The following is a 27478-nucleotide window of genomic DNA, read 5'->3' as shown; positions in this document are numbered from 1 at the left end:
TTAAAGCAACACTCGAGTGGTTTAAGGGAAACATTTAAATGTATTGGAATGGCCTAGTCAAAGCCCAGACCTCAATCCAATTGAGAATCTGTGGTATGACTTAAAGATTTCTGTACACCAGCAGAACCCATCCAACTTGAAGGAGCTGGAGCAGTTTTGCCTTAAAGAATGGGCAAAAATCCCAGTGGCTAGATGTGCCAAGCTTATAGAGACATACCCCAAGAGACTTGCAGCTGTAATTGCTGCAAAAGTTGTCTCTACAAAGTATTGAGGGGGGTGAATAGTTATGCACGTTCAAGTTTTCAGTTTTTTTGTCTTATTTCTTATTTGTTTCACAATAAAAAAATATTTTGCATCTTCAAAGTGGTAGGCATGTTGTGTAAATCAAATGATACAAACCCCCCAAAAATCTATTTTAATTCCAGGTTGTAAGGCAACAAAACAGGAAAAATGCCAAGGGGGTGAATACTTTCGCAAGCCACTGTACATAGCGAATAGGGTGACATTTGGGATTGCAGGGCAGCCTTGGTTTCTGTTAGTTGTGTTTGACTCAAGGATAAGACTAAAGTCATTACAATCCTCTAGCCTGAGTGAAGAGCCAAAACATTAATCCGTTTATAGTCCAACATGCTCTGGGATTTGCCTGGGAAACATAGCACAAATGGTGTCGTGATTCAACCATGGAATGGATCAACTGCTGGTTAACGTTTGCATGTTGTTTAGGGATTTTTGCATAGAGCATCAGAAAATGAAATGACGGAAAGACGATCATGTCTGAATGTTTTCACTTCTCCTCTTCTCAAGGCTGAGAAACATTCATTTGATTCATGGGGATACATTTATAATAATAGGGCCCAGAACACCATTGCCTGAAATTTGGGGGCAAGAAAATACTGTCCTTGTGTATTTGTAAGCTTTTGTTCAGACTATCTTTCCAGTACAGTATCTAAGACTGTCTGTATACCAAGGGCACAGTCCTTTACAAAGGCAGTGGGATAGAGAAGTGCAGCTATATACTGTAGATTGAAAGACTCGCTACCATGTCCCAACCCAACCTTTCCCTCCACGATCTGCCAGATTCACCAAGCCCTCTGACAATTATCCCCGTTTTGGGTAAAATGCCAACAACAACATTGGGAAAGGGAAACAGGGATACCTAGTCAGTTGTACAACTGAATGCCTTCAACTGAAATGTGTCTTCCGCATTTAACCCAACCCCTCTGAATCAGAGAGGTGCGGGGGGGCTGCCATAATTGACATCCACGTCTTCTTGGTTGATAACCTCCCTCTTAGGACAAAAAAAAAGGAAGGACTAAGCTACTACTTGGAAACTTTCTGCAGCTATTTCCAATCCAAATTATGACGAACCGATAAGGTCTCTGGGTTTCGGTCTAATTCAATTCCAGTGTAACCGCCTCACAGAGCTAAAGTGGCAGCTATACTGCTCTCCAGTCAACACTGACTATGCAGCAGTAAGTGGATAAAAGCATGATATTTCACTTCATGACTACCTCCATTTAAGATTTAATATAGTTTTAGAGGTGCCCCTCTACCCTCACTGCCTAGGCTATAACCTGAAACCAATGAATCAAACCTGAGCTCAACATAACCTCCCCCCCATGAAATGATGGAGATCTCAATGTCTGATATTGGAACAACCCATAGAGCACTTTATTAAGGGAAGCTACATGGGGTTATTTCATAAGAGATTTGGATATTGTACCCACTAAAATATGAATGGACATTCAATCCTTGTTCTAATCAAATCGTTGTATAATAGATAATACTCAAATCTAATTTAGGAAGGAACATTCCAAATCTTTCCAAACGTTTATGTTATGGGTTACGTCCCAAATGGCACCCTACTTACTACACAGTGCAGTACTTTTGACCAAGATGCCATTTGGGACACAACCATGATCTGAGAATGATTGAAGTCTTGGGAGAGGAGCCATAGTGGAGTATTTGATGAATCTCCCCACCAAGCCAAGAATAACAGGATCTGGGGCTGTTCTTACTAACCCCTAGGACCAGTCGCTCTGTCCTCTCACTCAGTCTTGCAGACAGAGGTAAAGTTCCTCATGGTGAGGTTGCCTAAGAATATAGATCATCAGTACTAATGGATGTTTTAAGCATATTGACCAGAGTGCTGAAGGTAAGATATTAGTGATGTGGGAAAAATTGATACAGCAGTATAATTTTTTACGATATCGATTTATATGACAGTGTTGATTCAAAAAAATATAAGAAAAAACGTTTATTTATTTCGCTAAGATGTTACCGTTAAAGGGGCAATCTGCAGTTGCTACATCCATTTTTTTGATGATATATATTGATATATTGATGATATATACCAGTTGATTCTTGAAGGATATAACTTAGATGCCTGTGAGCTTAGTTCATTTACATTTAAGTCATTTAGCAGACGCTCTTATCCAGAGCGACTTACAAGTACATACATTCATACTTTTTTTTTTGTACTGGCCCCCCGTGGGAATCGAACCCACAACCCTGGCGTTGCAAGCGCCATGCTCTACCAACTGAGCTACACGGGACTACGAGACTAGTTCAACTGTCCTACCCCATCAGAACCCAAAATATTAGCTTGTTGTCTTTGTAAACTAGGTAATTATAAACAAACACTGTATAATTTTGATATCATGGATGGTCAGTCCTTGTATCCATAACTCTGTCCATGAGTTTGAGAATGGTTACATTTCTCTAGCCCCATCCCTCAGTGTTCTACCAAAATAGTGGCTTAGAGACTGCTTTGTTATTGTTTGAACTGCAGATTTCCACTTTAAATGGTGAGCTAATATGTTTTGAGTACTTATGTCCATGACTGATCAAACTCATTTTCTCTACAGGAGAAATATAGTGACCAATGTTTGGAACAGTGAATTGCATTGAAATTGCCATATCGAATCGTAATACATATAGAATTGTCATACATATAGAATCTAGGGCTGTCCCCAGACCAAAATGTTGTCTGTTCTTTCAACCAATCAATTGGTGGAAATTGTATTTTTTTTTATATATATAGTGTTTTAATAAAACTATATGCACTGAGCTTGATGCTTTAAGTGCACTGTTTGAATAAATTATTAAGACACACAAATGATTCAAGGGAGCCAGAGATCAAGATAACCCCAAGGGAAAAAACTGTTCCTGACCCTCCTGCTCATGCTGGCCTTCACAGATTTAGCCATTATGCTCCTGAAGTTGCTGGTAATAGGCTACACCAGGGGTCGGAAAGCTTTTTCATGGGGAGTGCTAACTTGACAATTTATCGTTTTTTTTTCTTCACATACACAATTTATCTTACAATTTCTAACCGATCTGCATGCCAGTTATGATTTTCATATACACATTTTCGTGGAACATTTCAATTATAATAATGTATTTTTGTACTATTGCCAACTAGGTAAAAAATAGCCTACATAAAGCCAACAAATAAAAACATTGTAGGTAGAGAATATATCATGATTTAATAATATAGGCCTTAATCACATTGGCTACACATGGAGGTTTGTTCATGTTCTTTCATGTTCTTTCAATCACATTCATCACTCTACTCGAACTTGAAACATATCAACTATTAAACTGCAAGTTCATATCAACTATCAACTGGGTCCGGCCCTCAGGTCGCTCTAGCAAACTTGAAACATTGTATCTACTATTCTGGGCCCTCAGTTTACCCCTGCAGTGAGCTCCAGACAGACACCGCTGTATTTGCAGAACTTCGCAAGGGATAAGAAAGTAGCGTGATCAGGTATTTTATGACGTTTTCACTGCATGATATTTTCCCCTTTCACACCGAGGCTTGGTGGTTATAAGGGAGAGAGCTGGTAAGAATTGTCAAATACATTGAGGAGCTATTGTATATCATTCTCAATGGATGTAAAAACAGACTTGGCTTACTTGCTGTTTGAGGTGAAGAAAAAATACTTTGAGAAGCTCCACAGCTCATTAGCAGTGGTGAGTTAAGACAATCAGAAATACTATCAGACATCCCCAAATGTGTACATTTGCTTTCAGGCCAGGTAGCCTAAGCTTACTTCCATGCGTAATCAGTTGCGCGTCTTTACTCAACATTGACAGGAGCGCTCCAAACAAAAGACAATTAATAAATTGACAACTCGTATATGGAATGAAATAAACCAAAACTTGTTTCTTACAAGTGTAGCATAGGTTGTGAGCTCTGCAAACAACATGTCCACTCCGACAATGAAAACGGTAAACGACTGTATGCATTAACAGAAATGACTGTAACCAAACAAACATTGTAGATGAGAAAATACGGGAATTAACGGTAAATGTATTACTGGTGATATATGTAAAGAGGAATTGATAGTCACTAACAAAAGTTATAATAATAATTCACACAATTAAGTTATGAAACAATGGATGTGCACAAACTGGCCTGAGAGAGACGCGCCTTGTGCAGAGTGATGGGCCGAGCCATCCCCTGCGGCCTCCGCAATGGATTAGTCCACCAGATGCATCATAGTCTTGCATTCCGGCGGATGTCATTCATTTTCAACGGAGCAGTCCACAACACTACGTTGGGGGTGCCTCACTAGGCTGCGTTCTCTATACCACATGCATTCAATATTTTCAACTTTTGTGTTGCTTTACCGTGCGGTGGTACAAACGGAAGTACACACAGACTCCCAACTACCTAGCTTTTAGAGAGTTGAAAAGCGAAGTACATGTGCCTCGGGTACATAAAATGCGGTCTAGACATTCGACAAAACGCATGCATCTGGTGGACATCGGGCATGACATATTTCTGATAAATTTGCGACCGCAAACTAAATAAAATCTCCGTCAACTAACAGCATATCGACCAAACAATAGACCAGTCGACTAAATTGGGTCAGCCCTAATAGAATCGCAATACAAATCGTATCTGCATCTAAGCATCGTGATAATATCGTTATCGGGGGCTTCCTGGTAACTCCCAACCCTACAAGATATGGAGTGTACTATTTGCATTAGAGCTGAATCCACAGCAGACAGCCAGTGACTGTTGTTGTATGAGGCCATTCCATTTGAATGGAAAAATGCATATAAGGCCATAACATATTTATGGAAAGCGTCCAGTCCAGGGGGTGTACTTGTAGCCTACATAATGCTACCTCATGCTATAAACAGGAGATTGGCCTACAGTGCAGGAGCTTTTCTGGCTCACACAAGGCTTACTTTTACTTTAGATATTTTTTAAATTGCACAGAAGGTCATGCCCTTTGTATGGGAAAATTCACATAGCGCCATACCATTGCCATATGGACAGAATGTGCTACTAGATACCCAGACAGCAGCAGGCTCTGAGAAGAGAAGAAGGGAGCCTCTGTTCAAATCTATAAATAATGTGAAAATAAACATGAGGGCGTACCTTTCATTTCATGGCTTTGTCACAGATGCCAGTCGAGTAAGATGCTTGGAAATTGTTTTTCTTCTCAGCCCTAGGCCAGTAGATTTCAGTCAGTGGATCCATTCCAAATGGCCCCATATTCCCGATATCCTCCTGAGACCAGAAAAAAAAAATTGGGATACACTTTTCTTTTTTTTTTTACATAAGTGTTTGGGGTGAAAAACAACATTTTACAAAGAAAAAAGTTAGAAAATATTGTTATTTATCTTTTATTGTATGTGCAAAATTGTCCTCTGTAGTGGTCATTAGGATGTAAACATGAAAACATTTATGTTAAAGCACAGAGTTTCTAAACCCAGAGGCGCAACATAGCTAGACTTCCGGGAACGCTTGCAAAACAGGCGAGACAGACGGGGTTTGAGAAGTCAATGAGAGAAGTGAACAATTCTTCTTAAGTTGTTCATTTTCTTAAACTAAAGGCACAACCTAGATTTGAACCAATGTCTTAAGTAGTTGAACATGTTATTACTCCAATCTCATGAAAGTGACACACTGACACGTTTTAATTTTCATCAAAAACAACTTTATATCGAAGGAGTGTGTGTAATTAATAATTAGACACACTTCTTTTCAAATTTCTATAATATATGCTAATTTTGATGGCAGACATTTTTTTTTAAGAACCAAGAAGATAACGTTGTCAAGGTCACACCCACACACATCTCACTGAATACTGTGGCTTATATGGCCTCAGAGATACAGACCAAGAACTGACGTTTACTAGAGAAGACAAAAATGAAATGCTGGGTCTCAGGAGGATAAATTTGTGCACTACTTTTCACCAGAGCCCTATGGGGTGTGTTGAATTGTGCCACTGAAAAACAGGCTATTCATTTTCACTTTCCAGGAAGGCCATTACTCATTGGCCCTGGCCCTCTTGTTTTGTCACCTAATGAAGTCAGATACAAAGGACATGACAGTAGTGCTTTAATGTGATTGCACTAACCAACATCTGTTCATGAACAAAACACTGGGATTGGTATAATTGAGTTAGCTAATCAAATAATTACTGTCTGTGCGTGTCTGTTTGTGTGTGTGTGTGTGCGTGCATGTCTGTTTGTCCTAATAGTTTATTAGTTGTAAACATTCCACCCACTCAAATACAGAGACCACACTAAGAACAGCTACCAATTAGGCCTACGTGATTTTACATTCTTAAACCTTTCTTTTTATCTTCTCCCGTGCAGCTGTCCGTTCCTGGCGTCCAACCTGACCCCAGCTATCCCAGTGATTGGAGGGGTGTTGTTTCTCTTTGTGCTGGGGATGCTCTTCAGGGCCAGCTTCAGTGACCCGGGGGTCCTGCCCCGCGCCACGCCCGACGAGGCTGCCGACCTGGAGAGACAAATAGGTAACTATGGAGACAACCGTTTCCTGACGGTCCAGAGTCCAGGGGATGGTTTCCCAAATGGCACCCTATTCTCTATATAGTGTATGTGTGTAGTATACCTCTTTTGACCAGAGGTGGGTTTTGGTCAAAAGTAGTCCAAGGTCCTGGTCAAAAGTAGTGCACTATGTAGGGAATAGGGTGCATTTTGGGACTTGGACCAGGCAGAACTCTGCACTCAGAGTCTCTGATGCTGTTTCTTCTCCTTGTTTGTGTTCAGCTAATGAGGCAGATAGATTTGAGGTCAACGTGAACTTCGCCCGACCACTGTCAAACGGGTTGGATCGAGCCAATCACATGTGGCCTCTAAACGCCTTTGGTGTCTGTGTTCACATGTGAGATGATAAAGTATTCAGTGTTGTTTATGTTTGGAGATGACATCAGCTTTGAGAGGCGCTTTGCCCTGAGCACCAATGGCATGTTGTTCAAACAGTCTGACTAAGGGCCTCGTTTTAGAGTTCAATCTAGAAAATATCTCATCAGAGTGCCAAATGGTACCATATTCTCTGTATAGTGTACTACTTTTGACCAGGGCTCATAGTGCTCTGGTTAAAAGTAGTGCAATATGTAGGGAATAGGGTGCCATTTGGGATGCAACCCTCTATCACAGGAGCAAGCCACTAGTTCTGTTTTGTTATGAGATGTCCAATCCAATGCGTACCAAGAAGAATCAGTCAGTGATTTTCAATGAGCGAAATCTGTGCTATACAGACAGAACAATCTGGATGTATTTTTGGAACTCTGTTTTTTCCTGTGAATACAGCATTCCAGAACTGACTTGTCCATCACAAAATATCCAGTACTAAGAGAATGACCAAATTTGGGCATTGTTTGCTCTGTTTATCTAACTCCAGCCTTCTCAGAGCTGGAGAGAAAGCATCTCTCGTGGGTTGCGTCACAAATGGCCCCCTATTCCCCGTGTAGTGCACTACCATAGGGCTCCAGTCAAAAGTAGTGCACTATATAGGGATTGGGGTGCCATTTGGGACACGCACCTATGTCTCACCACATCAACAGTGTTTTATACAGCCATTGAGGAAGGGTAGAAGTAATTCACTGTTATATTTACTCAATTCGGTTGTGGTCGGTCACAATGTGATGCATTAGAAATAGCATCCACACATCCTCTAGTAGAGGATCTGGAGGTTCAGTACTGTATAGTCAACTCTACAAACAGCGAAAATGGTACTAATTGCCATCAAACTCATACCTCTAAACAATACCTAGAATTACATTTCGTTTATTAAACGTTGATGAAAAGTGATATTACAGGCCTGCACTGAAAAAGCGGTGAACTTTTGGAGAAGTAGTCTCGTCCTATTGTCTGTTTCACAACCTTCCCTAGCTCTTGCAACCTCTAAACTCCTTCAAAACGACGTTCTCTCCCTCTCGTTGTCTTTGTCGCTCCCTCTCTTCAAGTCTCGCTCACAACAAATGCTTGCTTTCGAGCAGCTCAATACGTTTTCAATTCTAAGCTGCTTTATTTGCTGCTTCCCAAAACTCACTTGCAGTCAAACAAATCCTTCTGTCTGATATCTGCTTTATCTCTCTCTTGCACTGTGTGTGTATTTGTGTGTGTGTGTTTTTCTCCTCTCCTTTATATATATATATATATATATATCTCATCATTCCTGCACTGTCTTCCAGCAGAAGTCTTGTTGTTAAATGCATTCACAATCCTCTGTGTATAAGAACGGCATCTGAAGTGACAGCAAGTGATCTCCTTCCCTTTCCGCAATATACATAATGTATGCTCCGTTCCAACGCAACTGCCGTCACCACCACTGTCAATGTCTTGTTTTTCATGTACCCAAAGTCGTGGTTAAATATTTAGGCTAAATCTCAGTCCCACAGATGTTCGCCACATTGACGCATGGTGTTGCCTGAAACTTTGATCCAAAGTTACTTTACAGCCTCTTTAAAATCTTTATAGTTAACTTTATACACTCAGTTTATATTAAACAATAAACCAGTGGCACAGTGCGATGAAATGTTACAAGGAATGGCACAGTGTATGAAAATACTGATGATGCTCAGTGATGCCATCACTGAGTGATGCTGAGTGATGGCAATGGAACCCTGTTTAAAGTATCCTCCTTTTTAAATGAAGCCATACAGAGATGGCTACATATTTTCAATTTCCTCCTCCAGGAAAAAGCAGAACAGATGTGTAAGTGATAAACGGAGATGTTCTGTACATTACCTTGGAAATAATAGACGACACAGCAGGACAAGGCAGAGCCAAGTAATAGAGATAATATATATAGTAATAATGAACTGTACTTCAAATCAAAGTTTATCTGTTACGTACTATACAACAGGTGTAGTAGACCTTACAGTGAAATGCTTACTTACAGGCTTTAACCAATATTGCAAAAAAGGTATTAGGTGAACAATAGGTCAGTAAAGAAATAAAAACATCTGTAAAAAGACAGTGAAAAATAACAGTAGCGAGGCTATATACAGTAGCGAGGCTATAAAAGTAGCGAGGCTACATACAGACACCGGTTAGTCGGGCTGATTGAGGTAGTATGTACATGTAGATATGGTTAAAGTGTCTATGCATATATGATGAACAGAGAGTAGCAGTAGCGTAAAGAGGGGTTGGCGGGTGGTGGGTGGCGGGACACAATGCAGATAGCCCGGTTAGCCAATATGCGGGAGCACTGGTTGGTCGGGCCAATTGAGGTAGTATGTACATATGTACATGAATGTATAGTTAAAGTGACTGTGCATATATGATAAACAGAGTAGCAGCAGCGTTAAAGAGGGGTTGGGGGGGCACACAATGCAAATAGTCCGGGTAGCCAGTTGATTACCTGTTCAGGAGACTTATGGCTTGGGGGTAAAACTGTTGAGAAGACTTTTTGTCCTAGACTTGGCACTCCGGTACCGCTTGCCATGAGGTAGTAGAGAGAACAGTCTATGACTGGGGTGGCTGGGGTCTTTGACAATTTTTAGGGACTTCCTCTGACACCGCCTGGTGTAGAGGTCCTGGATGGCAGGCAGCTTAGCCTCAGTGATGTACTGGGCCGTACACACTACCCTCTGTAGTGCCTTGCGGTCGGAAGCCGAGCAATTGCCGTACCAGGCAGTGATGCAACCAGTCAGGATGCTCTCGATGTTGCAGCTGGAGAACCTTTTGAGGATCTTAGGACCCATGCCAAATCTTTTTAGTTTCCTGAGGGGGAATAGGCTTTGTCGTGCCCTCTTCACGACTGTCTTGGTGTGTTTGGACCATTCTAGTTTGTTGGTGATGTGGACACCAAGGAACTTGAAGCTCTCAACCTCCTCCACTACAGCCCCGTCGATGAGAATGGGGGCGTACTCGGTCCTCTTTTTCCTGTAGACCACAATCATCTCCTTAGTCTTGGTTACGTTGAGGGATAGGTTGTTATTCTGGCACCACCCGGTCAGGTCTCTGATTCCTATAGGCTGTCTCGTCGTTGTCGGTGATCAGGCCTACCACTGTTGTGTCGTCTGCAAACTTAATGATGGTGTTGGAGTCGTGCCTGGCCATGCAGTCGTGGGTGAACAGGGAGTACAGGAGGGGACTGAGCACGCACCCCTGGGGGGGCTCCAGTGTTGAGGATCAGCGTGGCGGATGTATTACTGCCTACCCTCACCACCTGGGGGCAACCTGTCAGGAAGTCCAGGATCCAGTTGCAGAGGAAGGTGTTTAGTCCCAGGATCCTTAGCTTAGTGATGAGCTTTGAGGGTACTATGGTGTTGAATGCTGAGTTGTAGTCAATGAATAGCATTCTCACATAGGTGTTCCTTTTGTCCAGGTGGGAAAGGGCAGTGTGGAGTGCAAGAGATTGCATCATCTGTGGATCTGTTTGGGCGGTATGCAAATTGGAGTGGGTCTAGGGTTTCTGTGATAATGGTGTTGATGTGAGCCATTACCAGCCTTTCAAAGCACTTCATGACTACGGATGTGAGTGCTACAAGTCTGTAGTCATTTAGGCAGGTTGCCTTTGTCTTATTGGGCACAGGGACTATGGTGGTCTGCTTGAAACATGTTGATATTACAAACTCAATCAGGGACATGTTAAAAATGTCAGTGAAGACACCTGCCAGTTGGTCAGCACTTGCCCGGAGCACACGTCCTCAGCACTTGCCCGGAGCACACGTCCTGGTAATCCATCTGGCCCTGCAGCCTTGTGTATGTTGACCTGTTTAAAGGTCTTACTCACGTCAGCTATGGAGAGCGTGATCACACAGTCGTCCGGAACAGTTGATGCTCTCATGCATGCCTCAGTGTTGCTTGCCTCGAAGCGAGCATAGAAATGATTTAGCTCGTCTGGTAGGCTCCTGTCACTGGGCAGCTCGCGGCTGTGCTTCCCTTTGCAGTCTGTAATAGTTTGCAAGATCTGCCACATAAGAAGAGCATCGGAACCGGTGTAGTATGATTCAATCTTAGCCCTGTATTGACGCTTTGCCTGTTTGATGGTTCGTCGCAGGACATAGCAGGATTTCTTGTAAGCTTCCAGGTTAGAGTCCCGCACCTTGAAGCGGCAGCTCTGCCCTTTAGCTCAGTGCGAATGTTGCCTGTAATCCATGGCTTCTGGTTGTGGTATGTAAGTATAGTCACTGTGGGGACGATGTCCTCGATGCACTTATTGATAAAGCCAGTGACTGATGTGGTGTCGGAAGAATCCTGATGCCATCGGAAGAATCCCGGAACATGTTCCAGTCTGTGATAGCAAAACAGTCCTGTAATTTAGCATCTGCTTCATCTGAACACTTTTTTATAGACTGTCACTGGTGCTTCCTGCTTCAATTTTAGCTTGTAAGCAGGAATCAGGAGGATAGGGTTGTGGTCGGATTTACCAAATGGAGGGCGAGGGAGAGCTTTGTATGCGTCTCTGTGTGTGGAGTACAGGTGATCTATAATTTCTTTCCCCTCTGGTTGCACATTTAACATGTTGATAGAAATTTGGTAGAACTGATTTAAGTTTCCCTGCATTAAAGTCTCTGGCCACTAGGAGCGCCGCCTCTGGGTGAGTGGTTTCCTGTTTGCTTATTTCCTTATACACCTGACTGAGTCTTAGTGCCAGCATCTGTCTGTGGTGGTAAATAAACAGCCACGAAAAGTATAGCTGAATACTCTCTCGGCAAGTAGTGTGGGCTGCAATTTATCACAATATACTCTACTTCAGGCGAGCAAAATCTAGAGACTTCCTCAGATTTCGTGCACCAGCTGTTGTTTACAAATCTGCACAGACCGCCCCCCGTCGTCTTACCGGAGTGTGCTGTTCTATCTTGCCGGTGCAGCGTATATCCCGCTAGCTGAATATCCATGTCGTCATTCAGCCACGATTCCGTGAAACATAGGATATTACAGTTTTTGATGTCCCGTTGGTAGGATATTCGATATTCGATCGTACCTCGTCTAATTTATTGTCCAATGATTGCACGTTGGCGAGTAGTATTGACGGTAATGGCAGCTTTCCCACTCGCCTTCTGCGGGTCCTCACGAGGCATCCCGCTCTGTGTCCCCTGTACCTGCGTTTCTTCCTCTTGCAAATAACGGGGATGTTGGCCTTGTCGGTTGTTTGGAGAATGTCCTGTGTGTCTTGCTTGTTGAAGAAAAAGTCTTTGTCTAATCTGAGGTGAGTGATCGCTGTCCTGATATCCAGAAGCTCCTTTTTTGCCGTAAGATATGTTTGCAGAAACATTATGTACAAAATAAGTTACAAATAACGCAAAAAATAAATAAATAGCACAATGGGTTGGGCGCCCGTAAAACTGCTGCCATTTCTTCCGGCACCATTTTATCAGTTGATAACACTGTATTTACAAATATAAAGTGGGTAGTGGAATAAATAGTTTATATTAGAACAGCATGTTTGTTCGAGACCCAATACTCGCCAGATTGTAACAGTGAAAAGTCAGTAGCTCGGGTAACTGGAGTTCTTGACGATCTTTCGGGCCTTCCTCAGTATTGGGCCGTCTGCACCATCCTCATGAGAGCCAGTTTCATCATAGGGCTTGGTTTTTGCGACTGCACTTTCAAAGTTATTGACATTTTCCGGATTGACTGATCTACATGTCTTAAAGTAATGATGGACTTTTGTCTCTCTTTGCTTATTTGAGCTGTTCTTGCCATAATATGGACTTAGTATTTTACCAAATAGTGCTTGAATGAGTAGGAGGGTCCAAACTTTTGACTGGTACTGTATACAGTGGGGAGAACAAGTATTTGATACACTGCCGATTTTGCAGGTTTTCCTACATACAAAGCATGTAGAGGTCTGTAATTTTTATCATAGGTACACTTCAATTGTGAGAGACGGAATCTAAAACAAAAATCCAGAAAATCACATTGTATGATTTTTAAGTAATTAATTTGCATTTTATTGCATGACATAAGTATTTGATACATCAGAAAAGCAGAACTTAATATTTGGTGCAGAAACCTTTGTTTGCAATTACAGAGATCATACATTTCCTGTAGTTCTTGACCAGGTTTGCACACACTGCAGCAGGGATTTTGGCCCACTCCTCCATACAGACCTTCTCCAGATCCTTCAGGTATCGGGGCTGTCGCTGGGCAATACGGACTTTCAGCTCCCTCCAAAGATTTTCTATTGGGTTCAGGTCTGGAGACTGGCTAGGCCACTCCAGGACCTTGAGATGCTTCTTACGGAGCCACTCCTTAGTTGCCCTGGCTGTGTGTTTCGGGTTGTTGTCATGCTGGAAGACCCAGCCACGACCCATCTTCAATGCTCTTACTGAGGGAAGGAGGTTGTTGGCCAAGATCTCGCGATACATGGCCCCATCCATCCTCCCCTCAATACGGTGCAGTCATCCTGTCCCCTTTGCAGAAAAGCATCCCCAAAGAATGATGTTTCCACCTCCATGCTTCACGGTTGGGATGGTGTTCTTGGGGCTGTACTCATCCTTCTTCTTCCTCCAAACACGGCGAGTGGAGTTTAGACCAAAAAGCTCTATTTTTGTCTCATCAGACCACATGACCTTCTCCCATTCCTCCTCTGGATCATCCAGATGGTCATTGGCAAACTTCAGACAGGCCTGGACATACGCTGGCTTGAGCAGGGGGACCTTGCGTGCGCTGCAGGATTTTAATCCATGACGGCGTAGTGTGTTACTAATGGTTTTCTTTGAGACTGTGATCCCAGCTCTCTTCAGGTCATTGACCAGGTCCTGCCGTGTAGTTCTGGACTGATCCCTCTCCTTCCTCATGATCATTGATGCCCCACGAGGTGAGATCTTGCATGAAGCCCCAGACCGAGGGTGATTGACCGTCATCTTGAACTTCTTCCATTTTCTAATAATTGCGCCAATTGTTGCCTTCTCACCAAGCTGCTTGCCTATTGTCCTGTAGCCCATCCCAGCCTTGTGCAGGTCTACAATTTTATCCCTGATGTCCTTACACAGCTTTCTGGTCTTGGCCATTGTGGAGAGGTTGGAGTCTGTTTGATTGAGTGTATGGACAGCAGTGGCGTGCCGTGGGCCTGGGCCTTCAGTGAGGTACTACACAGTCCCACCCGAATTAATCCACCTCATTATGATGCCATGGCTCTAGAAACTATACATTTAGACAGAAACGCAGTATAACCAGGCGTTGCGTCACCTTGAAATTGACAAATTGACATTTTTGGGTAAACAGTGTTTACCCAAAAACATGACACAATCAATGAGTCTTTTCAATATTTCCCTTCACCTTTTCATTGTGCAGCTCCGTTGCCCTGCGCGTTTGTTCTTTGAGCTGTAGATCCACTCCGGTGTCCCCAAAAGTTTTCAAAAGCACCATTGCTTGTTAGTGCCCAGCCGTACTTTGGTGTCTCGTTGCTGCCTTGGTTAGACAACTCAAGTTTGCAAAGCCAGTGTGGCTCCAAACACCAAATCGATCACTTGCAAATAATAGGCATTCCCAGCAGTACAGTTTGCAGTGCTTCTCGGAGCCAAGGAGCCTGTGAGCCATTGACAGCGCTCGTAGTTGAAACTTTGAAAGTGGCGAGCGAACAAAGCACTTTCCCGCCTGTGACAGGCTTTGTGGCGTCGGGCGACCTCTCCTTACAATGTCTAACTTTTCTTGAAAAGTTCGTCTTGAGAATGGCGTTATAATTATATCCTCGACCAAATCGATATCTTCTCCTCCTTCCGCCATTGTGGGTTGAAAAAACAGCTTAGTAGTACGCGAATTAATTTGTTTATCAAATTCAGTTTCCTAGATCTCCATAGGACCTGCCTCTCAATATTGGTAATCCAATCAAAAGACGTGCACGCACTACGCCTGCTAGCTGGCTCCTGTGTAACACTGGAGCCAGCCAGAAGGCGTACAATAGCCAACTCTAAAGCTGATTGGTTGACACTAAATTTTCATTTCCATTCACTATAAGCTACAAGCGCCCGCACTGTTGATTCTGAAGGCCTGAGGGCAGATTTTAGTCCCCTGGCAACACATGATGGCTGAATATGATTGGATAAAAGATCTAACATAAAGACCAGCCCTCAAAATCTCAACCTGGGGCTGGAAGCAGTGCAACCAAGAGGAAAGCTATGAAATGAAGAGTATAACTCTTACTCTGGGGAATAATTTAATACATATTTGTAGGAAAATATATTTTAAAAAAAATTATATTCTGATGATGTTTAGGCCAGCAGAGAAGGCCTTGCAGGCCCTGACGGCCCACCACTGATGGACAGGTGTCTTTTATACAGGTAACGAGTTCAAACAGGTGCAGTTAATACAGGTAATGATTTCTTTTGATTTTCACATGATGTTAAGCAAAGAGGCACTGAGTTTAAAGTTAGGCCTTGAAATACATCCACAGGTACACCTCCAATTGACTCAAATGATGTCAATTAGCCTATCAGAAGCTTCTAAAGCCATGACATCATTTTCTGGAATTTTCCAAGCTGTTTACAGGTACAGTCAACTTAGTGTATGTAAACTTCTGACCCACTGGAATTGTTATACAATGAATTATAAGTGAAATAATCTGTCTGTAAACAATTGTTGGAAAAATTACTTGTGTCAATCACAAAGTACATGACCTAACCGAATTGCCAAAACTATAGTTTGTTAACAAGAAATTTGTGGAGTGGTTGAAAACGAGTTATAATGACTCCAACCTAAGTGTATGTAAACTTCCGACTTCAACTGTGTATATATATATATATATATATATATTAACTCAGCAAAAAAAGAAACGTCCTCTCAATGTCAACTGCGTTTATTTTCAACAACCTTAACATGTGTAAGTATTTGTATGAACATAACAAGATTCAACAACTGAGACATAAACTGAACAAGTTCCACAAACATGTAACTAACAGAAATGGAATAATGTGTCCCTGAAAAGGGTGGGTCAAAATTAAAAGAAACAGTCAGTATCTGGTGTGGCCACCAGCTGCATTAAGTACTGCAGTGCTTCACCTCCTCATGGACTGAACCAGATTTGCCAGTTCTTGCTGTGAGATGTTAGCCCACTCTTCCACCAAGGCACCTGCAAGTTCCCGGACATTTCTGGGAAGAATGGCCCTGGCCCTCACCCTCCGATCCAACAGGTCCCAGACGTGCTCAATGAGATTGAGATCCGGGCTCTTCGCTGGCCATGGCAGAACACTGACATTCCTGTCTTGCAGGAAATCACGCACAGAACGAGCAGTATGGCTGGTGGCATTGTCATGCTGGAGGGTCATGTCAGGATGAGCCTGCAGGAAGGGTACCACATGAGGGAGGAAGATGTCTTCCCTGTAACGCACAGCTTTGAGATTGCCTGCAATGACAACAAGCTCAGTCCGATGATGCTGTGACACACCGCCCCAGACCATGACGGACCCTCCACCTCCAAATCGATACCGCTCCAGAGTACAGGCCTCGGTGTAATGCTCATTCCTTCGATGATAAACGTGAATCCAACCATCACCCCTGGTGAGACAAAACCGCGACTCATCAGTGAAGAGCACTTTTTGCCAGTCCTGTCTGGTCCAGTGACGGTGGATTTGTGCCCATAGGCGACGTTGTTGCCTTTGATGTCTGGTGAGGACCTGCCTTGCAACAGGCCTACGAGCCCTCAGCCTCTCTCAGCCTATTGCGGACAGTCTGAGCATTGATGGAGGGATTGTGCGTTCCTGGTGTAACTCGGGCAGTTGTTGATGCCGTCCTGTACCTGTCCCGCAGGTGTGATGTTTGGGTGTACCGATCCTGTGCAGGTGTTGTTTCATATGGTCTGCCACTGCGAGGACGATCAGCTGTCCGTCCTTTCTCCCTGTAGCGCTGTCTTAGGTGTCTCACAGTACGAACATTGCAATTTATTGCCCTGGCCACAAATGCTGATGCTCCAGATACTCAACTAGTCTAAAGAAGGCCAGTTTAATTGCTTCTTTAATTAGCACAACAGTTTTCAGCTGTGCTAACATAATTGCAAAAGAGTTTTCTAATGAGAAATTAGCCTTTTAAAATGATAAACTTGGATTAGCTAACACAACGTGCCATAGGAACACAGAAGTGATGGTTGCTGATAATGGGCCTCTGTACGCCTATGTAGATATTCCAGCTACAATAGTCATTTTCAACATTAACAATGTCTACACTGTTTCTGATCAATTTGATGTTATTTTAATGGACATAAAAATGTGCTTTTCTTTCAAAAACAAGGACATTTCTAAGTGACCCCAAACGTTTGAACAGTAGTGTATGTGTGTATATATATATATATATATATATATATATATATATATATATATATATATATATATATATATATATATATATATATATATATATATGTGTGTGTGTGTGTATATATAATTTGTCAATTACATTTACAGTACCTTACCTTATTAGTATTATTATGTAGTATTGTTTTTTGGGGCTCCCGAGTGGCGCAGCGGTCTAAAGCACTGCATCTCAGTGCTAGAGGCGTTACTACAGACCCTGGTTTGATTCCAGGCTGTATCACAACCGGCCGTGATTGGGAGTCACATAGAGCGGCGCACTATTGGCTCAGCGTTGTCCTCGTTAGGGTTTGGCCGGTGTAGGCCGTCATTGTAAATAAGAATTTGTTCTTAACTGACTTGCCTAAATAAATAAAGGTTAAATAAAATAAAATAACATTTAAAAAAGTCCTCCTGTCACGGGAGTAGGGAATTAAGTGATGCTGAGTGAGCGATATGCAGAGCCGCAGAGGTGTTGCCCCCCCCCCATCTCCAAACTTGAGGAGCAGGCCGTGTGTGTGTGTGCATGTGAGTGTTTGCTTGTGAGTCTGTGTGTGTATGTGTCTCTGAGTGGAGTGCTAGGTCCTGCTGAGCAGATGAATAATGTAATGCCAAGTAAACATCGTGCCCCAGCGGCCCGGCGCTGTAAAATGCATCAGTGAGGAAGCCAGTAAAATGTGCTGACTGATATATCAAGCTCCGAAAGCCTATGTAATCAAATCCAATCGAATCCAATTCTATTTGTCACATGCGCCGAATACAACAGGTGTAGACCTTACAGTGAAATGCTTACTTACAAGCCCTTAACCAACAATGCAGTTTTTTTTTTAATACCTAAAAAAATAAGATATTAAAGTAACAAATAATTAAAGTTAGCAGTAAAATAACAGGAGCGAAGCTATATGTACCGGTTGTGGTCGTTAATTTCTTTACTATCAAATGAGGAGAGACAAACTTATTGCACATGTCAGAGTTATACAACTAAATCTTTAATCACTTATTGATAAGGGAGCAGGTCAATACAACGCACACATATAAAGTGAATCGATTGAGTCCTCTACAATAATGTTGGCTGGCCAACGATTCACGCTCAAATGATTCGTTGAGAGCCCCGAGACAAAGTACAAAGGTATTTTATAGCCAATATACACCCCTTTCAACCTACATGATGAACAACAGATGTATAGAATGGGTCACAAGGTTAAGATTTGTATGAAAGACAACCTGTAATTCATAGCAGACAGTATCTGCTGTGTCAACAGTTTTCATTGTGTAGAGACCAGTGTCTGGCCCTCCGACTCTAAACTGGAACCATCTCTCCCTGGTACGGTATAGAACAGAATCATTAACTCATGCTTTGGATTGCTCTTTAGGTTTTATCACCCAAAAGACATCGTAAATCTCCTGTCAGTGTTATCTCCCAGAGGCCCGTCCTCAGTAGAACACACACACAATAGTTATAAGAATCCTCTATTCTGTTGCATAAAACAACCATTTGATGCAATAAAAGTATTATAACATAGTCTTGCAATTTTCCACCATACGGTACAGAGTCAATGTGCAGGGGCACCGCGTAGTCGAGGTAATTGAGGTAATATGTACATGTAGGTAGAGTTATTAAAGTGACTATGCATAGATAATAACAGAGAGTAGCATCAGCGTAAAAAGAGGGGGGGGGGGGGGCAATGCAAACAGTCTGAGTAGCCATTTGAGTAGATGTTCAGGAGTCTTATGGCTTGGGGGTAGAAGCTGTTTAGAAGCCCCTGAAATGTGATGGCGTGACTTGCTTTGTTTATCACAGGGAAATAAAAACAGAGCCTGAAAATTGCCCAAACCCCCTTGGATGCAGGAACTCGTAACGGACTGGCTGTGCTTTAGGAATAAGATACAGCTCTGAGGCTGTACTGAATATCCACCATAGGAGAACAAAGGAATATGCTTCCCTTGTGAACTAAATCTGACTTGATCTTGTTTGGTCCTCCTCAGACGCGGCTAACGGCCCCAGTGGTCCAGGGTACAGGCCGCCCCCGAGGACCAGAGAGGTGGTCATCAACGGGCAGATGGTGAAGCTCAAGTACTGCTTCACCTGCAAGATCTTCAGGCCCCCACGGGCCTCGCACTGCAGCTTGTGTGACAACTGTGTGGGTGAGTACTGTAGTCCTGAAACTAATAGGAGAAGCTAACTGACTCGATGGCTGCTCCATATGCATGACTTTTAAACCACCTACTCTCTCCCATCTCGCCCTTTCTCTTGCCGCTGTTGTATTTCCCTTTTCTATCTGCTTCTCTCTTCTTCTTTACTTCTCTATTCCACTCTTTCCCTTCCCTCTGTCCGACCACTTTTCTATTTCCCTTTGTCTAAACGTACCTTTCCTCTCTCTCTCTCTCTCTCTCTCTCTCTCTCTCTCTCTCTCTCTCTCTCTCTCTCTCTCTCTCTCTCTCTCTCTCTCTGTCTCTGTCTCTGTCTCTGTCTCTCTCTCTCTCTCTCTCTGTCTGCAGAGCGTTTTGATCACCACTGTCCCTGGGTGGGGAACTGTGTGGGCAAGAGGAACTACCGTTTCTTCTACCTCTTCATCCTCTCCCTCTCCTTCCTCACTGTATTCATATTCGCCTTCGTCATCACACACGTCATCCTGAGTGAGTATAATACCGACCAGAGACTGAAACACACACACACACACAAAGCGGTGATGCCCTGAAATACACACAACGCTGTTTTTCCCCATACAATGTCCCCCAGGTGCCCAGAACATACGGTTTGTTATCCAGAAAATATCATCAATGACAAGATGAGTGAATGCATAACACTGGTATTTCTCTCACACGTTATCAAGTTTTTTTCCCCCCCTAGCCTTCTCTAATTGTAACTCTAATTATCCTTACCCCATACACAGCGGTTGAGCAGACGGTTACCCACAACCAGGTTTTCAGGTGTATTTCACCGTCAGCAGTATCCACCCATAAACAAAAGGGCCGCTAGCCCTGAGCAGCACTACCTCCTAGGGCACTTCATCTCGCTCAGCACCACCTCCCACTTCCCCTCCGCCCCTCTACCTCTACCCCTCTTCAGAAAACTACCCTCCCTCTCTCCCTGCTTCCCAGCGCCAGTGGAGGCTGGCTGTCAGGAAAGCTGCTGACGCGGCTGGTCTCTCTCTCTATGGGGGAGAGAGGGAGCGGTGTTTGTGGTGCTTTACTGTACACACAGATCAATCAGGCAGAACAGAAGCAGGCCAGGGGTCGTATGTATCAAGCCTCTCAGAGTAAGAGTGCTGACCTAGGATCAGGTCCCCCCCCCTATGTAATCTCATCTAAAAGGATAAACTGATCCTAAATCAGCACTCCTACTCTGAGATACACTGAGTTTTATACATACGGCCCCAGGGGTTTGCACAGTGCAACCCCAGTCTGGGGACCACCACTCACTGTGCAGAGAGAGAGAGGCAACGAACACATGTCCTGGCTTTACTTACCTGTTTCTTTCTTAGCCATTTCCACAAATGGCTTTTCTACAGGCGATAACGATTGGATTTAGGTTTAATCTGTATCAGTCATCAGCATTCGGTCCATTGATTACTGTGACTAACAGCGTCAGTCTTACGGGTTGTGGGTATTGATTTTGGTTAGTTCTTATTTTTAGTGTGTCTGTGTGTAGCCTAGAGATGGGGTTTGGGGAGCTTCTTCTGAACCCTTAGCTGTCAGTGATTGTCTGCATTCCAAATGGGCCCTGGTTAAAAGTAGTGCACTATAGGATAGGGTGCCATTTGAGATGCACATATTCCCTGCTGAACCACAGTAGAGGTGTTTTGATCAAGACTAGAGTTCCTGGTAGAAAATCCTTGACCGATTTTAGCCTATTGACCCTTCACATTTAGGCCTGACTTAAACCTATTTTGGTACAGTCAGTGTGACTAGCATCAGTTACAGTTGAAGTCGGAAGTTTACATACACTTAGGTTGGAGTCATTAAAACTTGTTTTTTAACCACTCCAAAAATGTCTTGTTAACAAACTATAGTTTTGGCAAGTCGGTGAGGACATCTACTTTGTGCATGACACAAGTAATTTTTCCAACAATTGTTTACAGACAGATTATTTCACTTATAATTCACTGTATCACAATTCCAGTGGGTCAGAAGTTTACATACACTAAGTTGACTGTACCTTTAAACAGCTTGGAAAATTCCAGAAAATGATGTCATGGCTTTAGAAGCTTCTGATAGGCTAATTGACATCATTTGAGTCAATTGGAGGTGTACCTGTGGATGTATTTCAAGGCCTACCTTCAAACACAGTGCCTCTTTTCTTGACATCATGGGAAAATCAAAAGAAATCAGCCAAGACCTCAGAAAAAAAATGGTAGACCTCCACAAGTCTGGTTCATCTTTGGGAGAAATTTCCAAATGCCTGAAGGTACCATGTTCATCTGTACAAACAATAGTACGCAAGTAGAAACACCATGGGACCACGGCAGCCATCATACCGCTCAGGAAGGAGACGCATTCTGTCTCCTAGAGATGAACGTACCTTGGTGCGAAAAGTGCAAATCAATTCCAGAACAACAGTAAACGACCTTGTGAAGATGCTGGAGGAAACAGGTATAAAAGTATCTATATCCACAGTAAAACTAGTCCTATATCGACACAACCTGAAAGGCCGCTCAGCAAGGAAGAAGCCACTGCTCCAAAACCGCCATAAAAAAAGCCATGGGGACAAAGATCATACTTTTTGGAGAAATGTCCTCTGGTCTGATGAAACAAAATAGAGCTGTTTGGTCATAATGACCATCATTATGTTTGGAGGAAAAGGGGGATGCTTGCAAGCCGAAGAACACCATCCCAAACGTGAAGCACGGGGGTGGCAGCATCATGTTGTGGGGGTGCTTTGCTGCAGGAGGGACTGGTGCACTTCACAAAATAGATGGCATCATGAGGAAAGGAAAATTATGTGGATATATTGAAGCAACATCTCAAGACATCAGTCAGGAAGTTAAAGCTTGGTCGCAAATGGGTCTTCCAAATGGACAATGCCCCCAAGAATACTTCCAGTTGTGGCAAATGGCTTAAGGACAACAGTCAAGGTATTGGAGTGGCCATCACAAAGCCCTGACCTCAATCCCATAGAAAATTTGTGGGCAGAACTGAAAAAGCGTGTGCGAGCAAGGATGCCTACTAACCTGACTCAGTTACACCAGCTCTGTCAGGAGGAATGGCCAAAATTCACCGAAACTTATTGTGGGAAGCTTGTGGAAGGCTACCCGAAACGTTTGACCCAAGTTAAACAATTTAAAGGCAGTGCTACCAAATACTAATTGTGTGTATGTAAACTTCTGACCCACTGGGAATGTGATGAAAGAAATAAAAGTTTAAATAAATAATTATCTCTGCTATTATTCTGACCTTTCACATTCTTAAAATAAAGTGGTGATCCTAACTGACCTAAGACAGAGAATCTTTACTAGGATTAAATGTCAGGAATTGTGAAAAACTAAGTTTAAATGTATTTGGCTAAGGTGTATGTAAACTTCCGACTTCAACTGTACGTAGACATGTTTTTTCCAGACATGAGAAGTACAGACATTGACAGGCGTTTGAGTCGGAGGCAGAATAATCTCCTTCGGAGCATACAGCTTCTTGTCCTGCTCTGGGTGCTGTGAAGCAGCTCTGAGATATTCCGTCACCGGGACTGAGAAGCTCTAATTCAGTGGGAAGTAATGCTGTGTATGTACTGACTAGCTCATCATCATGGTGCTCAGCGGACCTTTGGATGTTCCCCTCCTTACGTAACAAACCCCCGTCGTTTCTCTGCTCTCTCTGCTCTCCGCAGGATCCAACCAGACAGGCTTCCTCAGCGCACTCAAAGACAGCCCTGCCAGATATCTTTTTTACTGGGGGAGAGTGTGTATGTGTGCGTGCGCACAGTTAGATGTTGGACTTCTTTATTTCTGTTTTATATACTCGCCCTTCAAGTGGAAGGAGATAGCAGAGAACATCATTAGCATGATCTCTGAATGGCAGATAACACTGCCCTTATCTCCCTCTTTCCAACTGTGGGAGTCATCTCGAGGTTATCACTCACACACACTCACTTTCACACACCCACTAACACACACTCAGAAGCAATAAACACCATTTGAGAGGGTAAATTCTGCACTGTAAATTGTAGTGCAGGATTTGGTTTGATTTGAGGGGAGTGCTAGATGCCGGCATTTAATTTCCATTAGTGAGCAGCCAGATGCACTGCCTCTGTTTCCATTAGTCCCCATCCAGCCACCCCGCTGCTTTTCTGAGAATCATGCACCTGTCACGCATCATTTGGGCCTTGATCACACACACACACACACACACACACACACACACACACACACACACACACACACACACACACACAGACACAGACACAGACACAGACAGAGAGGCAGGCCCCCAGTCAGCCTGCAGAAAGGCAACGGATCTGACACGCACACAATCAGATGGCTGAAATACACTAAATAAATGATAGGGAGAGCGAGTCATTGACGTGCCTTGTGTGTGGCACGTGCGTTGGGTTAGATGTGTTTGTATGCATTGACCGTGTATGTTAGTCGATTGGCTGGTATGTATCCACTTTGCCTGGAGTCATTCGGGACATTATAGAGGACATAGCAGTTATTTCATGTAGCCGTACCGCATTGCCGAGGAAATCAATGGCCCCAACACAATATTCTGGTAGTCCGTGCCACTATGTCCAACTCTGTGCATTAGCAAGGTCAAGTGCAAGAGCTCTCTCCATCTCTCACCCACATTTAGATGCTGTTCATGTCAACTTGGTCTAATTGATTGATGCATGCATTTTATATTTACATTTGATTCATTTAGCTCTTACCCAAAGCGACTTACAGTTAGTGCATTCATCTTGATATAGCTACGTAGGTGGGACAACCACATATCACAGTCATAGTAATAAAACATTTTCTCAAAGTAACTATCAGAAAAGTCAGAGCTCGTAAGGGGAAAAAAGTGTGAGTGTTAGTTCACAAAATGATTTTATTTATTTATTTTGGGGAGAGGTGTGAGGAGGGGGTCTGAGGGGTGGCGCTGTGGGATTATTTAAGATACTCTTGGAAGAAGTAGGGTTTCAGATGTTTTTATAAGATGGACAGGGACTCTGCTGTCCTAGTTTCAGGGGGAATCTTGCTCCACCACTAGGGTGCTAGGACAGAGAAGAGCTTTGACTGGGCATGCATGCGGTTTTGCGTTGCCACGACAACGCATAGGTTGTTATGGTGATGGTGGTCTCTCTTCCTTGACTGTTTGTCTCACTGTGCTGGAGGTGCTGGTGTGTTTCTTCTCGGTGTGGTCCATTCTGGGTCTGTCGGGCTTCCACACCTACCTGATCAGCTCCAATCAGACCACCAATGAGGATGTGAGTACGAACACAAACAAGCACACAGATGTACGTACACACAAAGAAAAACACACACACACACACCACATCTCTTCCCCCTCTATCAGTCTTTGACTTTGACTGCTGATAACAATTCTGTCTCGCATTAAGGGTCATTTCATATTTGGGCTTCCATGTAATAAGTCGCTGGCATGATTGTTTTCACTTACTCTGCTGAGGTTCTGGTAGATTGAACACTCCAGAATCCTCCCTAATCCTTCTTAACTGTCTCCTCTGGTCTGATTGGTCAAGTTCCACTGTCCTCCAAGAGTTTCTGAGTTTCTCTTCACTTTTTCAGTTTTCTCCTCAATTCATTAACCTCGGTTGGAGAGCGAGGTAGCTGCAGTGTTCTCCTTCCTTTGAACTGATTGGTCGTGTTCCCTCTCCAGATTAAAGGCTCGTGGTCGAACAAACGGGCGAAGGACAACTACAATCCCTACAGCTACGGGAACATCCTGACCAACTGCTGTGCTGCCCTCTGTGGTCCTCTTCCACCCAGGTGAGTTGTTCTCTGCCAGGGCCAAGCTAACAGCAAGGCTGGGTTCGTGTTCAGTTGGGAGAAAAAGTTTTGAAACAGGGAGGTACTTGCTGAAACGTGTCAAATGTTGAACTCAGCCTTTTGTTTTCCATTGCAAAACGTTTTTGCTATGGTGTGCACAAGAGTTGTGGACTCGAGTCACATGACTTGGACTCGAGTCACAAAATTGATGACTTGAAACTCGACTTTCTAGAGAATAAAATAACTTGAGGCTTGACTTGGACTTTGACTTGAGACTGATGACTTTAAATGATCTAGCCAGGTTTTGTAATGTTTTGTCACTCATTTTTTGAGCACAGAGTCTACGTGGATTACTTTACATGCAGTCAGAGACAGTAGCCGCAGCATCGCCCTTGGCTAGTAAAACACACACTCAGCCCTCTGATTCGACCAGCAAACTGTCAATCAACACAGGTCGAGTGAGCTAGCAAACGGATTGCTTATTTGCTGTACAGCTATAGGTTCGGGTGCAGCGCAAACATCAAATTGTAGGGAGAGAGGATTGCCATAATAAATAAATATGCAACTCCAAAAATTGTTTGGTGATTATTAAACGTTTCATTTGCAAGCTCACCAGCAATGGGGCAACCATTCCTAGCATAGGTCTACTGGTCTTTTGTAATGTAAAAATAGCTCAAGTTATGTCGGATGTTCCGTGTGTCTGTGCCATTTTTGTTGTGCGTAATAGGAGCACACGTGCCTCAGTGCACATAGAAATAGGCTACATGGCCTGCGCTCCATAAGAGAAAATGATTGTTCCATGTATGCATGGTGTTTAAATGTCAGTAATAATCATTAAGTCTGATTAAGACGAATGTACCAATGTAACAATGGATGTGGAAATGGTCTTTTACATTGTAGAACCAGCTGATTGGTTGGAATTGCCAATTGGGTAATTGTGTGGTCCTGGGGGCCAAGTGCTTATATTATGCAGGCCTACCTGTTTGAGCTCCTGTTAGACAGATTCGATGTGGTTTCTCAAGGGGAGGCTGTGCAGTCTTGCCCTCTACCTGTGTCAATTCAGATAGGACAGGTCCAAGGAAAAATCCACAAATCATCCACGTATGATGGAAAATGCATCATTCCTTTATTTTACCAGGTAAGTTGACTGAGAACACATTCTCATTTGCAGCAACGACCTGGGGAATAGTTACAGGGGAGAGGAGGGGGGATGAATGATCCAATTGTAAACTGGGGATTATTAGGTGACCGTGATGGTTTGAGGGCCAGATTGGGAATTTAGCCAGGACACCGGGGTTAACACCCCTACTCTTACGATAAGTGCCATGTGATCTTTAGTGACCACAGAGAGTCAGGACACATGTTTAACATCCCATCCGAAAGACGGCACCCTACACAGGGCAGTGTCCCCAATCACTGCCCTGGGGGATTGGGGGATATTTTTTAGACCAGAGGAAAGAGTGCCTCCTACTGGCCCTCCAACACCACTTCCAGCAGCATCTGGTCTCCCATCCTGGGACTGACCAGGACCAACCCTGCTTAGCTTCAGAAGCAAGCCAGCAGTGGTATGCAGGGTGGTATGCTGCTGGCAATACGATCATACGGGGATGATTTATGTATTTTGAATGTTATATATCTTGAACACTTGATTGCTGACATGCAAAACATTTTGGGACTATGTCAACAATCGACTAATGAAACAAATACCAAAAGATCATTTTTGGGTGGAGTTTTCCTTTAAGCCTGATACAGAGGCTATTTCTTTTTGGCTGTTGTCCGTGTATATTTGGTAAATCTACTTGTATATTTAGTATGATAGGACTCTTTCACGATTGGATAACCAAAGTCCCTATTTTAAAATGACATGGGCTAATCAAAATGTGTTGTTGACAAAATAATGAAAAGGGCTGTCTGGTAGCCTCAATAAACAGACAGAGATTTGTAGTTGAACAAGTCGTTTCATGTATAGATTTTTTTTTACTTGACTTGAGACTTGACTTAAAGAACTTGACTCGACTTGCTCTTGGAATGCACAACTTGGACTTG

General features: G+C 43.3%; 1 protein-coding gene across 1 annotated transcript in view; it reads left to right on the top strand.

Moving 5' to 3' along the window:
* LOC120019145 (palmitoyltransferase ZDHHC14-like) overlaps window positions 1–27478 on the top strand; it is a 41095-nt gene that overhangs the window by 9718 nt on the left and 3899 nt on the right. The window contains exons 2-7 of the mRNA XM_038962425.1: window positions 6625–6785; window positions 19500–19658; window positions 20013–20150; window positions 23335–23383; window positions 24810–24912; window positions 25323–25432. Coding sequence (XP_038818353.1) covers window positions 6625–6785; window positions 19500–19658; window positions 20013–20150; window positions 23335–23383; window positions 24810–24912; window positions 25323–25432 — 720 coding nt within the window. The remainder of the gene's footprint in view (window positions 1–6624; window positions 6786–19499; window positions 19659–20012; window positions 20151–23334; window positions 23384–24809; window positions 24913–25322; window positions 25433–27478) is intronic.

The sequence above is a fragment of the Salvelinus namaycush genome, chromosome 24 (genome assembly GCF_016432855.1).
Source record: "Salvelinus namaycush isolate Seneca chromosome 24, SaNama_1.0, whole genome shotgun sequence".
Lineage (NCBI taxonomy): Eukaryota > Metazoa > Chordata > Actinopteri > Salmoniformes > Salmonidae > Salvelinus > Salvelinus namaycush.
This window is presented reverse-complemented; position numbering and strand designations above follow the sequence as displayed.